This window comes from Epargyreus clarus, unplaced genomic scaffold (assembly GCF_041222505.1).
Source record: "Epargyreus clarus isolate Ecla_fem2 unplaced genomic scaffold, WU_Ecla_fem_2.2 ptg000007l, whole genome shotgun sequence".
NCBI lineage: Eukaryota > Metazoa > Arthropoda > Insecta > Lepidoptera > Hesperiidae > Epargyreus > Epargyreus clarus.
Window position 1 is genome coordinate 4918994 of NW_027332215.1, and position 16587 is coordinate 4935580.

Here is a 16587-nt window from a genome sequence, read left to right on the forward strand (position 1 = left end):
AACCAAAAACTTGGTTTTTTGAATTTTTCACATAAATTTTGAGGTTATGTGAAAAAAGTGTAAATACAAAAGTTTTAGATCTTTTTATTACCTACAACTTTGCCATTTGACTTTTTTCGATAGGACTTTTAGTTTTGCCGGAAATCGAGAAAAACCGTTTTTTACCCTTAAAGACTCACCCCCATCCCCTTCCCGACCTCAGATCGCCCGTAAATTATTTTTCCCTTCATTTTTATAATATTCCCCTCCTTTTCTAATGGGTTTCATCCTACTACGATTTTAATTGGTTTTAAAAATTATCGACCCTGGTCTACATGCGGATTGACGGATTATAACTTGCGAAATGTCGTTGAATTCGTCTAAACTGTGGGAGTGTCATAGCAACACTCACAGACGTATATCTAAAAAAAATACAGGTCTATCTCTACACTGCTTCTGTTTTTAGATTATTAATTCTAGGCATTCGGGTGTTTTTTCGTATAATAATTATTATTATTGTTCATTATTTTATTAATGTTGCTAACTGGAATATGTTAATGATCACATATCTAAACCTTGGATATATTGTTGTCTAGGATAACGTATCAACCCCGATTCAATCGCAAGTCGACGTGGCCGGGACTTTCCGTAGACTGTTCCTAACCTATATGGTCCGGTTGCTCACGGTGATGCAACGAGAGTCCATTACCAGTTTCCCACGAAACTACAGGCGGAGTTTTGCAAATTTCTTTTATGACTTCGTTGGGATGCTTATGCACATCGCAGTGAACGGCGTCGCAGGATTCCGCGTCATCTTCGGCGAAATTATAGTGAGTTTCTTACGTCTGTTTGAGTTCAATTGTAAGTGTGCAATAAAGAGTATTCTATCTATCTGTTCTGTAATTTATATAATGTATGTGTATGTGTGTGTGTGTGTGTTGGCATGCCTATGTGTGTAATATTCTATATTGTATGTTATAAGAGACGTATACGTCTGTGACGGATACATGTTTTCAGGTTTGTGTGATTAAGTGTGTTGCGTGTGCGTAAGAATTTTATTGTTTATTTATCATTTAAATATGAAATCTTTTAAAAGCTATCCTATAAACATCTTCTTATCTATCTATCTACTGAATATGCATATAAAATTTGGTGAAAATCGGTGAAGCCGTTTCGGCGGAGTACGGTAACTGACATTGTGACGCGAGTTTTTTTATATATAAGAATATATTAAAATTATTATAAAGAGAATGTCATGCATGTTTTTATATAACACAAAATATTTCCAGAATGAACTTCTGACGAACGTATCGGATCGTGTACGCCGGCATATGCGCGTGGTCGGTAACGTTCTGTTGGAGCGCGCGGTGAGCAACCGTGTCCGGCCGTCGTCCGGCCCGCATAGGTTCGTGGTGCGTAGGGACAGGCTGCCCGGATGCTTCTGCCCGAAAGATCCACTGGTAAGTGTCGCTAACGCTCTTTACACACATATCGCTGCTTTGCAAGAATATTGGCACAGCTCAAAATACATAATTTTCAGGTTTAAAATAAAACAATGTTTTTGTTTCGAGATCTTTTTAATAAATGAAGTTTAAATAAGAGAAAATACAGGTATGAGTAGCTATAGGTGCATGTAGCCACAGTGCAGTGCAGTTAGACCTTAATATAGGAAATATTTTGGATTAAATTGTACCTTTAACAGAAAAATGGATATTGAGGTGTGTTGTAATTTTTGCAAAGCAGCGATACGGAATCATCATCATCAACCTTGAAGGTGGTAGAACCATTTGTGGTCCGACTCCGGCACCAACACCACACAACACCGCTCGTATATTGTTGTGATTTTGCTGCAGAAGTGCGTTTTATTAAATCTATATATATAAAAGAAAGTCGTGTTAGTTACTCCACTTATAACTCAAGAACGGCTGAACCGATTTGGCTGAAAATTGGTGGAGAGGTAGCTTAGAACCAGGAGACGGACATAGGATACTTTTTATCCCGTTCGACCGCGTTTCCTTGAAGTCATTTTATAACTCAAGAACGGTTGAACCGATTTAGCTGAAAATTGGTAAAGAGGTAGATTAGAACCAGGAAACGGACATAGGATACTTTTTATCCCGTTCGACCGCGTTTCCGTGAAGTCATTTTATAACTCAAGAACGGCTGAACCAATTTGACTGAAAATTAATCGAGAGGTAGCTTAGAAGCAGGAAAAGGACATAGGATACTTTTTATCCCGTTCGACCGCGTTTTCGTGAAGCATTTTATAACTCAACAACGGCTGAACCAATTTGACTGAAAATTGGTGGAGAGGTAGCTTAGAACCAGGAGACGGACATAGGATACTTTTTATCCTGTTCGACCGCGTTTCCGTGAATAAATAAGAGTTGAAAGTTTGTATTAAAGTCTCCCAGTTTTGATGCAAATCTATATGAAAATTGGTATTTGATAGGATTTCGATAGAAAGTAATTAAATTTCTATTTTACGATATTTGCAAAATCAACCCTTAAGTTGGTTAAGTAGGGGTTGGAATTTTATATTAAAATCCGTTAATTTGGAAGCAAAAACTGTAAAAATTTGCATTTGGCTTTAGAAGACACTTCGTTTAGAAATCGGCAGATTTTGAAGCAAAGTCTATGAAAATTGGAATTTAGCTTTTTGATTCAAAATAATAGAACACGTTTTTCACCGTTTTTGGAAAATCAACCTTTAGGGTCGTTTAATCGGGTATGGAACTTTAATTTAATATCCGTTAATTTGGAGCACTAAGAAAATTATCATAAGACATAATGAAGCATCTGAGTCACTGTTTGTTTTTTTAGATCAACCCTTAAGACTGTTATAAATCGCCTTTCTATTTACACACCTGTTTCAGCATTTTTAGCTATTCCACAACCCGATTAGAGTACTATAAGTAAATAAACTTTCTTTAAAAAAAACCGTTATTGAAGTTATAGGTACTTCTTTTCGCGTGTTTGTAAAAAAAATAACAAAAAATACAACCGACTTCTATGTCACAAAGTAAAAAATATTTCGAACGAAATATATTGAGCGCCGACTTCAGAAATATGTACTAAACCAACATTTATTTGAATTATTTTTTACTATGTAGTGACATAGAAGTCGGTTGTATTTTTTGTTAAAATTTTTTTTACCCTTTTTAGTGATGACATAATAACATTTATATTAATAAAATATAAAATTGTATAAACGTGATCATGAATTAAGGTACGGTCTGAATTTACATTGATTGGAACCGCCCGCTCGCAGGGCGCTGCCGCGCCCTGCCCGCTTAGTTTTATATTGTCTTATGTGTTCCAACCTAACCTAACTAAATAGTCAATGATTTACAATTTCATTAGAACCTCCTACACCAAATATCTTCAAACACGACTCAATTATTCCCATCGGTTGAGGAGTTACATATTTTTTCTCCGAGACACATTATCAGACCCTTAAATAGTCAATGATGAACTGACTTTGCAATTTCGTTAGAACTTACACCAAATATCTTCAAACACAACTCAAATATCCCCATCGGTTGAGGAGTTACATATTTTGTCTCCGAGCCACATTATCAGACCCTTAAATAGTCAATGATGAACTGACTTTGTAATTTCATTAGAACCTACAATAAAAAATAACACAATAAAAAAATAATTATTAAAATCGGTTCACTAACGGCGGAGTAATTCGTGTACATACATAAAAAAAAGATACCGGCCGAATTGATAACCACCTCCTTTTTGAAGTCGGTAAAAAAATAACAGAGTGCAGAGAGGTAGAGTGAATTTTATTTAATTGTATTTTTTATTTTCCTGTTCTCCTGTGGCCATTTCCTAATATTTACCAGTAGTTTATGGACATAATACATAAATTACACGAGTGAAACCACGAGGTACAGATAGTCACTCATAATTAGGTGGTACGAAGTTCACCGGGTCATCTAGTAATATATAATTATTACTCGAATAACAAGCGTTTCTAGATAAACAATGGTTATTAAGGTATCAATAAGTTTATTTAATAGTCATCGAAAGTTTAGAGCTGCCAGTTAACGCGTGCAATTAACAACTTCTTAGTATTTCAGGAAACTCAGCTGTTCTCATTAACTTTGACGCGGGTTTTATGTTGTCATTATTGAATAATGACAATGTATTGCCGAGGATAGATCGTGAGACGGTATTATTATGTTCCACCACGGTATCCGATAAATTTGTTTGTCATGTTTTAAGATTTTATAGTTTGTCCCGTTTTTTTTTTTAATTTCTTACTCTGTAACATATTTTTTGTGTTCATGTATGTCGCCGTGATTTTTTGTCTACTGTCTATAAAATATTATTCTATTGAAATTATTTTATATTAATTTCTTTATTGTTTGTAATTGCAGCATTCAACGGGATAATGAAATGATTTGATTTCTTATTACTAAGTCGCTTCTAGTCGTAAATTTATCAGTTATATCGTAACATTACTCTCGTACTGCTGGACGCAAGTAACTTTCCAAAACGAGAAGGGTTAAGATCGTAGTATATCGCACTTAGCAAGGGCGGATTGGTAAACTTATGACACCTTTCAGAACTTCTTTTCTGAGCTCATGCATGGGGAACTTCATTCCACATGATGTTTTCCTTCACCGTTGAAGCATGTGATAATCAATTTCTACTTCAATATTGCATGCTTATTTTTTTTACTAGTTTTCGTCTCGGGCTCGAAATTCGACCGTAATCATTGTATAAAATTTGAGGAATTTTTAACATTAATAACACTAAAGCTTCCGAAATAATTGAGAAAAAGGCATCACTTTTCAATTTTTATTTATATCAATCAAACACGCTACAAGCTGTCAGACAAAACAAATATGAAGAAAATCGACTGACAAACGAAAGGTCAAAATTTTCTTATATCCTTTGTGTCAGTTTATTTATGTAATGTTTTATTAACAAGCCATTATTATGTAGTGGTGTATAAATTTTGTATAATTTTGTAAGGTTGACGAGAAGGAGGAAGAAGCCCCGGCGGTAGAGCCTGCCCCCGCTGCACCAGCGGTACTGCCGGCGTTAGATATCGCGGGGCCTAGTGGGTCGAGCCCCCTGACAGACATGGACACTCCGCCTCCAAACGTACTGGTAACAACACTCAGTAATATTTCATCGTCAACCCACTGCTGAGTATGGGTCTCTTCACAGTTTTTGTTTCTGTTTATAACATAGGAGTAGCAGAGGAGCATGCTGTCCACCTGATGGTGAGTGGCTACTGCCGCCCATGGACATATGTAATCAACCCCAGATAGGATTAGGTATTTCTACCTGAGGTCGACCAGATGCGCCGCTACCCCTAAGGACTAAGCTGGAACGCCTCGGAAAAGAACGTCTCCCTTACCACACCTTTCAAAACGGAACACAGCAGCGCCTAACACTGCTGTTATTAGGCAAAAATAGGTGTGGCGGTGGTGCCACCGGAGTCGAACCACAAAGGGTTCTACTACCGTCATAAGTAAGACCCGCATAGGCCATAGTCCACTGCCCTGGCCAATTGCGTATCGGTAAACTTCGAAAAGCTTCTAAAACACTCAGATACTGGGTAGATTTTCAAACATTGTTATTCGTCACAGTTAAATCAAGCACTAATTAATTTATTATCTCGAAAAATTAGAAATGCCTAGGATTCGGTTCTTGGATAAAGAGGGCAAATTCAAAATCACTAGGTTATGAGTTTCAGTAACATGTTTAAACTGTCTTGTTGAGCAAACTTTTAATGCAAATATTTGCAAAAGTGTATTTAAAATTACTGTGATTTCTGTATTAGTTTTAAGTATCCTTCTTAACACGAGGTGACGATGATTTCGTGTAATTTTTGCAGTATCATAATTAACCGATGTTGTATCCGACAATATATGGGTACCAGGCGTGAATATATTGATACGACCTACTTATACAAATATGTATATATACACATTTTTATATTTTTTAATCATAATAAACATTAAGATTGTTTGAATTACCTATATGGTGAGTAAATAGGTAAGTTAACGGGTATTTTTACAATACACATGCCACTTGTAAACATTTAAATAATTCTCACCAAATACCGCACATAGATGCGATAAAATTGTGCATTTTCCACTTGTCAACTTATTCACGCTTGGTACGGATATAAACTTTTACAGGGAAGGCAACCGGTGCGTTCCAATACCGATGACGAATATGTGGACTTCGAAGATAGATCAGTTGCTGAGGCACAGCGCTTGTTATTTGAGGCTTTACGGCAAACGACACAGGATCAAGAGCACCCAGCGGGCTCGTCCAATGACGTCCAAGCCAGCCAACAACAACCCGATACAAGAGAGCAGGAACAAAGGAACCCGAGGACTGACCGACAGATCGAAGAAGAATTGGCTTTAATTACCGGTCAACAATCAGACACGCCTGAACCGCTGCCGCCATTGGTGGACCTGTCCTCACTGAATCCACCCGTTGAGACGACCCCGGCAGATATAAACGAGCCTACATCCACGAGTGATCCTCGGGGCCACTACTCCGCGTACACGAGAAGCTTCGAGTCACTACCGTCAAGCTCGGGCGCGCCGTTCCGTCAGCATTTTCAGATCGACCACAATTATGGACTGTCCACCCCGTACACGTTCCAAGGTTCCTCGGGCGTCCAACGGCCCCGCCGCTCTATTCCAACGTCAACGGTTACCTCTAGTTGCCTCAACAACAACAACAACAACAACCCTCGATCTTCGCCGATTGTAATGTCGGACTCGCCGCCCCCGCGCTTGGCAACAGCCAGCCCGGCCAATAAGCGTATGAAACAAAGCACCGATGCCAATGTCGATAGTCAAGAGACACAGAGATCGGGCTCGGGGGCTACTAGGAAGACGTCAACGGAAACAGCGGAAAGTAAGCGCAAAGTCCCGAGCTCCCGGGGTAGCGACAGGTAACAGTTGGAAAGATATCCTTTATTATTTTCTCCTCTATTATATTAGAATTTCAAATTTACATTTAATTTGCCGTATTAGTCGTCTTGTGATTAATATTATTTTAAGCTTTTTATTATTTTTATTTTTATATCTCTATTAGATGTAAGGTATTTAAAGTGTGCATATACTTATGTTTACCAGGGTTCCGTCTGAATCTCCGTCGTCGGAGGACTCTTCAGAGTCCCAGAGGCGGTTCAGAGTAAGTCAATAGGTACATTCTAGTTTCTAACACATTTTGGATGTCCGTTGTAGTTAGACTGTAACCCGCATGTTTGTAAATATATAAAAATGTCTGCGATATCCTATTGTTCGAGTAATTTTTAGACATGAAATCATAAAAAATTCTTCCTTTAATGATAGTCTTAATATTATAGGACTTTAGATGTAGTGATGTAATGATAATTTTACCACCCGGCATTGCATTTTTACGTCGTTTAATATTTAGTGTTATTGTATTGCTAGTGTCTCAGATACTGACAAGGAGACGGACATACGAACACAAAGACGACAGGAGAGTGTCTTATTGTTGTTTTATTTTCTATTACTTTTGTGAAGTTCTTCAGTACCTCATAAATTCTAAGGGACACTCGCAGACATTTTTATCTGAAAGGAACCTTGATAAAAACAGATATAAAAAAAAGTAATGAAGTTTACAGTCAAGTTTCCTTAGAGGCTTCAACCGTTTGGATAGTTCTGTTCAAATTTTTTTGTATGATAATAATACATACGGCCTGAATTAGTCACAATCCTATAGAATTGTTTTAAAGGTCATCTACCTATCACCGCGCAAGTTACGCAGTGGGCAAGAAGCGGCGCGAGAAACTTCATATGTAAATAAATATGGCAAATAAAAAATATAGCTTGCTACGGCAATAAAATAAGTGTATATAAATTTTGTTTTTGTTTTGTTTGCAATATAAGGGGGTTTTGTGTTACTATGTTCAAGCTCAATGCTATTATAAAAAAACATATGGTTCAACTATAAGTGTACCACATTAGCGAGAGCTGGAGATATAACAAAACATTTCAAATAGATTTGTATTGTGGGGGTTAATTGGCTGGCCCTAATGTTATGCCATAATTTGACAAAAATAAAGAAGTGAATAAATATACACCGATAACATCACTATAACGTTGGCGACTAAAAGTAAGAAAATCACTTTAATATTCGTGTAATTACTATTTATAATTATTACTTAATTTTCTATTAGATAAGAATCAATTGTATATATAGCATTGTAAATAAAGGCCGAATATTAGCAGATCATGTAACGCATTGCCATCCAATAAGTTGCAGCCTTAGACGTAATGACCACTTTATATTTTGATTACAGAAAAATATCAAAGTAATGTAAATTGGTCATTCAATTGGTGTCATACATGATACATTGGAGATCATCTCGATTAGAGATTTGTGGTATAGAAACAATATCAATGTATCATGTGACTTTGGGCTATTTCATGTAAGCGAAGGAGTTTATTCCATTTCTAGTAATCATGTTATTTCATTTTTAAAGGTTAGCTTTTTCGATGGGTGGAGGGTAATTCGTAATCATTGTAAAAATTCATTAAAATGCCTAATTAATTCAACGCGAGCTATATATAATCATTAAAACGTTAGCGTAAAGGTTTGTGAATTTTATACCGGACATCCAAATATAGGCTTGAGTCATGTAACAAGCTTCGATAGGCTTGAAAGCGCTTCGTCCACTTGCAATAGCCCATCACGTTCATACTAGCGATTTGTTAGGGATACAACGTTATCCAAGCGAAGCGATTCTTTTGCGAATACATACCGTGTGCACAGCGGGGTGTTCCTATTTGTATAGCAGGCAGCGAATTGTTTCTATGGCGCTGGCGAGTTGCAGCGATGTGCCAACTTAAAGAACACGTCCCATAAATAGTGAATAAATGGTAAAAATTCATAAGACTTCTGATGGCATTTACCTTATGTTTCTAGGTTGTATGTATGCTCTAACAAATTTATTTCCTTTGTCTATCGAGCAGTTTAAAAACGTCTAAGTAGGGTTGGTTAACTAACATCATGTACGAGATTTGCACCTAAGAAGCAAAAATAATCTATGCTATCCCTCACTTCGCCAGATGTGTTAAGACATAAATGGGTTGAAAACGTGGCTTACGGTTTCAACACCGCGAGCTTTGTACGTACAGAACGTAAACAAAACGCTCCATTGTGGACACGAGTACGTTGCGATTCGATCGCTTCGCTGTCAATTGCTAGTTTGGACGTTCTGTTGTGTCGTGTGTGTGTGTGTGTGTATTCGTGTGTTGGAACACGTTGTAACTGTGCGTGTTGTGTGTGTGGTAAGGTCGAACAGCATTGGGAGAGGGAGTGGGTGTCAGTGATCGACGCTGACCAGCGGGCGGTGGCTGAGGCGCCGACGCCGTACAGCGACGCGTACCTCTCCGGCATGACGGCGAGGCGGCGCAGGCGTGTGAGGCAGACCCGACCGCCGCTGCAAGCCGCCGCGTTCATACATGGTGCGTACTCGTTCTATTATACTATTTTACATAGATATAAGTATTGATATCTCACCGCCTGGTAATTGAAGGAAGCCATTAAATGGCTTAAACGGCTGAGGATTTTGTCAGCCGTTTAATGGCTGTCATGGTGTAATTTACGCGGAACAATGCCGTCATGCGCAGTTAAGTGGTGAAAAAACACGAAATCGAAGAAGAAGAAGTGCGGAGTAATATCGTTTCATTCGTAAATGATCTAAAAACTACATTTTTTTTTTATATTTTTCTAACACGAAAATAGATGACAGTGACAATTTCAATTGTCAAACATGGTTACATTTTCTTGTTAGGAGTAATCTTTACTAATCTGTGCTATTTTATAAAATGTATTAACTGTGTAACGGATATTCGCGTTCAATATCAAATAAGCTAAGCGATTTAGCAATAAGACTGTAATATAATTGTTTTATGTAATTAACTCTATGTAAGTCTAACTATTTACTAACGTTATTTAGTTCCAGTGTCCGATAGAGAGACTAAGGTAAGTGATGAGAGATTAATATTAAGGTTAAATTCTCAAAACATGCTAACTACGTAATTTATTTTTCTCATAGATTCAAAGGTTGGTTAAGGTTGGTAAAGTGTGTAATGTTTTTTTGTGATTATAGGTTTTTTAGCAAACGAACCTTTAGTTTATCTTATCGTAAGAGGTAAATGCTTTTTTAATTTTATAGGTTTGCGAGGTGAAGCGTAAAATTTGAAGGAACCACAAAGGACTATATATGATAGTATATATATGATAGAAAGGACTATATAGATAGTCTGCGCCAAACTTCTAGTCCGCTCTGAAGTGCGCGCAGGTGTAGTCCGAGAGCCAATGGGGTCGAACACAACTACAAGCATATACTCTGTAGCAACAATAAGGGCACACTAACGCAGCTATGTACCCGTGCAGCTGAGGGTGCCGAGAGTTCCTGCGCTGTCTTTGTCCTGCTAATATCTACAATTTGCATGCGACGCGACTCATTTCTATATTCAGAGCGGACTAGAAGTTCGGCGCGGCCTCTACCGTAATAATAAAACAGTTAATACAATACATCCGCCGTGGTGTTTGCAGAGTGTATGTCGGCGGCTTCCGAGCGCGCAGTGGAAGGCGGCGAGGTCGAGCGGGCGGTGTTCCAGGCGTTCCTCGACAACTTCAGGGGGCTGACCGCAGCTAGGGTGAACGCCTCGGACGACTTCCGTCCCGCACTTCACACGGCCGTACAGAAGTTCCTGACTCGGAGGTGAGTCTCTATCTCTAATAATATAATAATATGCTAGGCATTCGCTTCACGGTGTTCCATTGAAATCTGTATGTTATGTTCCAGTAAAACACATATTTTATAAGATTGAATTAGCAAACGAGCATGCAGTTTATTATACCATGACAGTGCTCCGACTACATTTTCTATTTCAGTTCCAGTCTTGAAGAATCGACAAGGATTCCGAATCAGGAAGAAACGAACTAAACAACTGTACGTTACAAATCCGCGCTTACCAATTGTAACCAAACTTTTCCAACGACACTGACAGCCACTTTCTACTTTGAATGTTATACATTTTAGTTGACACTTAAGACGTTTGTAATCTCGTTGTATACGTATATGACTGAACACGTGACCAGTAAAATCTGGTCCCGAAAAACTTATGATTATAACGCGTAGACTTATTTAGTCTACTGACTGGTAATGTGATGTATTCAAGGATTGACTAAAAATAAAAATAATAATGACATATTTTTGGAATGACTTTAGTGGTTTGCGGGGTGAATTGGTAAAGATTGAAGGTATTAAAATAACGTGTAGAGTTATACGCAGTAGATATTTGGAATGTATATTTAATGTATAGGCATGTATAGGTAAACACCCCGCAGTACTGTGATTGCTTCCGTAAGGGGTAACTGGTTAGAACCGGCTAAGACAAATCCAAATAATGAGCATAGTGTTTTTGGACACTCGACTACTTATCTTGACATTCACACACGGAATCCAAGCGTGTTGTATTTGTTTTATGACCCGATATGAACGAAAGGTGTTGTACCAAAGCATTGGTACAACACTCTGAAATTTCACTTAAAAAAATCTTGTAGTTGTTAAATTTGATGTTTAATTATTATACCGATGGAAGTAGGAAGATGCATTAAGCACACTAGTTGTTCACTCGTCGTTTTATTAAGTCAGTGTCTATGCGTATTACGATACTCTGTGTAAACATTTGTGTTTACGGCAATCATATACGCCCGTTCGTAATTAATGAATTTAGGGAAGTAGTATTTAATTCACAATATCAAAAAAATAAGCAAATCAATTCGTTTTGGGCTAAAGAAAATCAATTAGTACTAAGAATATAGTGTTTAAGAAATATTTTCTGGATCCTATACTCTTCAAATTCTATTCTGTAATTCTACTGTCAACGAATTATCCTTGTAGTCCGGTAATATTTTGTTTTCTAGTGTCCATAGACTTAGTAGCTAAATATACTCCTAATGAGGAATGTATAAAATGTATTAGTTAACATCCGGTTGCATGCCGATTTTGTAATAATAACATCCGTGAGAGAGTTTCTGCGATCTATTTCAATGAAGCGATACTAAAACTTATCTTACAGGAGTCTATGTATATACTTCGTCTATGGTTTCTTAATGACCCAATTCATTACATTGGATGAGTGTAAGGTTCTTATTTTCGATACATTTTTCTATTGTAAATGTAACAATACATACCTTATAGCAATTAAGATGTTATTTAACTTTGTCGACTCATTATTACGACGGAACTAATAAGAATTTGACAATTTGATGTTTTTGAAATAAATGTCTAGTTTTAAGCAAACACTATAATAGACCTGCAAAGTAATCATCCATCTAATCATAAATATACATAATCCAAAAACAAAAAAAAAAAAATAAAAAAAAAAATCACGCATTTCATCGATATAAGTTAGTTTTTATTAGAGATATAAGTGTTTCCTTGCACAGGATGGACGACTTATGGAATTACCAACCCCTTGACATTATCTCCGGACTTTTGAGAGATAAATATGCTTATACGGTCGACCAACCTGGTAGTGTTTCAATGTAGGATTAGTGTATGTTACTTATTATATATTGAAGATAATAATTTGAGAAATCATTTGTGCCGACAGCGGAACTTAGATAATAATTCGATGTTTAAACATTTAGAATTAATGTCGTAGAATCATCTAAAGATCTATCCTTTTCAGCCCTCTCACTTGGAAAATACTTTTTCTCCTGAAAAGTCCCGTCAAAACATTTAGGCCAATCAGACAGACAGACAGACAAAAAATACTAGTGTCATAGATTATTGAGTACTGTACAATAAAAATGAGCTTAAGAGCCATTCTATTAAAATGGATAAATTACTTAAGGTTAATCAACTCGAGTCGAGTGTAAAGGTAAATAAGACACTACTATTAGAAATCTGTCACTGTAAATCTATCACTACATCTTGTACTAATACTATTTTAGATGTAAACTGATCAATTTTAAAGTGTTTTAAAGTACTTGTAGTCACCTGTGGTCTCTGTGCCTACATAACGGTTATATCTGCCGTTATATATTTATGAACGTGTTATAATATAAATATTATAATATATATAGCCAGTATGATAAATACATAACACGACGCATGTAAAATGAAACATCTTATAATATTTACAGTAGGTTTAACTCATAAATATTATTTACGTACTAAAAACTACACGTAGTATCTTATTGTCTTGGTGGCTATATATTATAAGGCGGTTATTAATCGTCAGTGTTTTTTAATAAAATATAAAATTTGTAGTAGTGCTACAAATGCGCCATGGGAATTGTCTGAATATCATATTATAAATACACACATATTAACTAAATAGGCTCACAATTGGCTTCTTGTTTGGCTCGTCCGAAAGCACCGCGTAGTAAAATCGAGAACACATAGTAACTTTACATAAAATCTACTTCACTGATATTAAATTCAAATTAGGCGTCTGTTTGATAACATTGTCCATGCAATGTCTATTTAAATACTGGCAATCACAACACATTTAACAATAGCTTGTAATAATTAATATCTATATAATAGTACATCTCGTAACATTTGCTTGGTGATTTAATTTATAAATGTGCAGCACAGGTATCTTATACTATTTTAACCATATACTTAAACGTAATCATGAAAATAGAAATAAATATAAATATTATGTCGATTATGGACTTCTATGGTCTTGTGATTATGTTATGCATTGTTATTATTTTATATCTTATTTTGTCCAATAAATGATCTACCAAAACTGACGATATATGTGTGCAATATTGTTTAATATTTAGAAATCCATTTATTACTTTATTGTTACTGTTGTATGGTTTTTACTTTCACATAATGCTCTAGACGGACTTAAATCTGTTGTAAATTTCTCGCAACACATTTTTGTTATTAACTTCAATACAATATTTTGGACGAATACAATATTGTATGAAATATAAACTCCTTACTATGATTTTCAACTTGCGATTTTTTTAATTATAGATACATTAATTATTTTACTGCTTGACATTTGTTTCAGAATTGTTTTATTGTCTTAAGAATATTATTACATAGTACTTAATCGACATTGTTCTAATGGCTTTTATTCCGATTTACTTAATAAATGTTATGTGGGAAATTCGTGTTTACTTTAAAAACTTCCTTCTATTCTTATCAAAATCTGAGGAAACCAAAGACGGTAAACTATTGATCACATAAAAAGCTATAGTATCAGTAGGGATAGTATGGACGTCTCAATGTACATATAACTTCTCAGTATATAATGTAAGTCACAGTTTTGACTTATTACGATTCTTACACACAAAGATAAATCGGGTGCCGAACGGAAATGCCACCATAACGTAAATTGGAAGCGTTCGTAGCGGCATCTGTGGGTATTATTTTTCAACATTCAATTCGACTTTAGTGTCATCTAGCAATTTTTCTGGAACTATATTGCAGTAAGGTAGTTACCGCCATCTATTGCCACTGTTTTTAACCATACAAAGTGAATTTAATGCCATCTAGTAATTTTTATGGAATTATATCGCAGTAAGGTAGTGTGGCAGAATGATTTTTAATCTGTGGTGCGGTGAGGCGCGGTCAACAACAAGCAAGACGGGACTTCGTACCCACGGGCCTCTTCTCTTCTGTTTCTCTACAGGAGCTTCATAGAGGGACATGTGACTTGTAACAGTTATAACATTTAAAGATGACCATAATGTGAAGTAAAGTCAGACGCTTAAGACTTGTGTTTTACCCTTGGCAACAAAGACTGGGATATATAGAAGAGGAAATGGAGATAGCGATGGTGCTGTTGGTAGCACTCTTTGAACGGATCCTGAACAACACCACATTATGCATGATTAACGCAAGTTAAGTTTTCTAGAATCTTGTATGGATCTGGTAAATAATCTTCTTTATGATGTATGAGCGTGGAGCAGCAGCATATTCTCTATTAATTTAGAAATTTGAGAGAGACATGATACATTACTGAGACATCTCCAACAAGATATTATAATTAAATCTGAGGTTTGGTTAAAGAGACAGTCATACGTACTTAATATGACTACTTACATTTTGAGTTTTAAGAAATTATTATTTTACACAAATAACTTCATTAATATTTTAGAATGCAAAGTCAGCGACATAAGTAGTGGTAGCCTATTGGTTTGAGATTCGGGTTCTCAATCTGTTCTGAGGTGTGAGGTTCAATTCCGGGTACAGACCTTTGATTTTTTAAATTTGTGGACGTTTTAGAGTTTATTTGCCTTCTATTAACAGTTAGGAGTAAATTAAATTGATACTACTTGTAAAGGACCCTTGAGATCATTAGTTCTAGACATATACAAGTGTACTTTATGGTCGCTCACTGAGAATAAATCATAGTGTGAGAGTTATAGTGGTTAAGCATTATGGTGTGCCTAATGCAGGGTAAGCGTAACGTTAGATAATAGTAACTAGCGATCGAGTCATAATAGCTTAACATTTTAACTTTTTATTATCTGTGTCGCTTATAAACAATATTATTGTCTTGTTAATTTTTGGGTTGAATTAAATAGATTTGTATAGGTAATAGATATCAGAGATGAATAACTTAAGTTATATTTGTTGGCATTATGCATAAACAAGAGGAACTGTTGGTCTATTGAGAAGCCATTCTCGATCCTCGTTTCCGTAATTGCGGTGGTGAGATGAGCTGAGTGAGATGAGTATTGTTATGAGACGTCGAAGTAATGTTAGTTGTCATAAAAAGGAAATAACCTTGTTGCTGCAAACCCTATTTTACTTATCAGAGTTGCAAAAATAAGATGAGCCATTACAGCCGACATCATATGAAATATTTTACTTTATTTCGGGTTTTCAATTAACCATACTTAATCTTTCAAAAGAATTTGATGGATTCGGTATGAGTTTTAAAAAAATGTATTAGTATTTTGTTAGTTCATTGAAGAAAGCAGATTTAATTTAGTTTTCTTGTGGTGGGAATTGTAATAAACATAGTCTAAAATAACATTTTTTGTAGTCAGGATACCCTTATAATAGCCAGATAACGAACACACAGATATCTTTGGCAAATAAAGATTGGGGTGTCGCCTGCTAGATGAAGTGATGCACTGGGAGTCGAGTAGAGAATGGATTAACCTTAAATCAACCGGTAGCGCCCCATAGGAGAGTCCTGAGTTGTTGAAAATTGGAATAATACGGACTGAATAAAGAGGGAGAATAAGATGCTTCACTCGAGAACAAGTGAGAGGTCAGAATAGACGCGTCGGAGAGGGTACTGACAGGCATGAAAAGTTTTAGTGGCCAAGGACACTGAGCCTAGATGGAGACCACTCCATCCATAGGTACCAACCTATGCACTCTGGGTAGAGAATTTGCGTGGGCAAAGGCTATTTGAAAATATGTAATATATCGGAAGTAAACCTATCATATGGAATCGATGGAACTATTACCAGAGCAGAGATGAGAAGTAGTAACAGAGGTGAGGTGAGGCGAGGTGAGGTGAGGTGAGGCGTCAATTGCGGCGCAATTGTGGTCGGATGGCCGACTGTGGCAGAATGATTTTT

General features: G+C 36.3%; 1 protein-coding gene across 5 annotated transcripts in view; it reads left to right on the forward strand.

Annotated features, from left to right (window-relative positions):
• The window catches only part of LOC140743270 (uncharacterized), a 41452-nt gene extending 28734 nt beyond the window's left edge, over window positions 1-12718 (forward strand). For 3 of the 5 annotated variants that reach the window (XM_073074426.1, XM_073074428.1, XM_073074430.1), the window contains 8 exons: window positions 576-809; window positions 1269-1439; window positions 4972-5109; window positions 6150-6922; window positions 7107-7164; window positions 9296-9467; window positions 10564-10732; window positions 10906-12718. In XM_073074426.1, the coding sequence (XP_072930527.1) occupies window positions 576-809; window positions 1269-1439; window positions 4972-5109; window positions 6150-6922; window positions 7107-7164; window positions 9296-9467; window positions 10564-10732; window positions 10906-10957 (1767 nt within the window). In that variant the 3' untranslated portion in view covers window positions 10958-12718. Of the gene's footprint in view, window positions 1-575; window positions 810-1268; window positions 1440-4971; window positions 5110-6149; window positions 6923-7106; window positions 7177-9295; window positions 9468-10563; window positions 10733-10905 lie in introns of those variants that run through there. The other 2 variants (XM_073074427.1, XM_073074429.1) reach the window with 2 other exon arrangements.
• Window positions 12719-16587: the final 3869 nt, after the last annotated feature.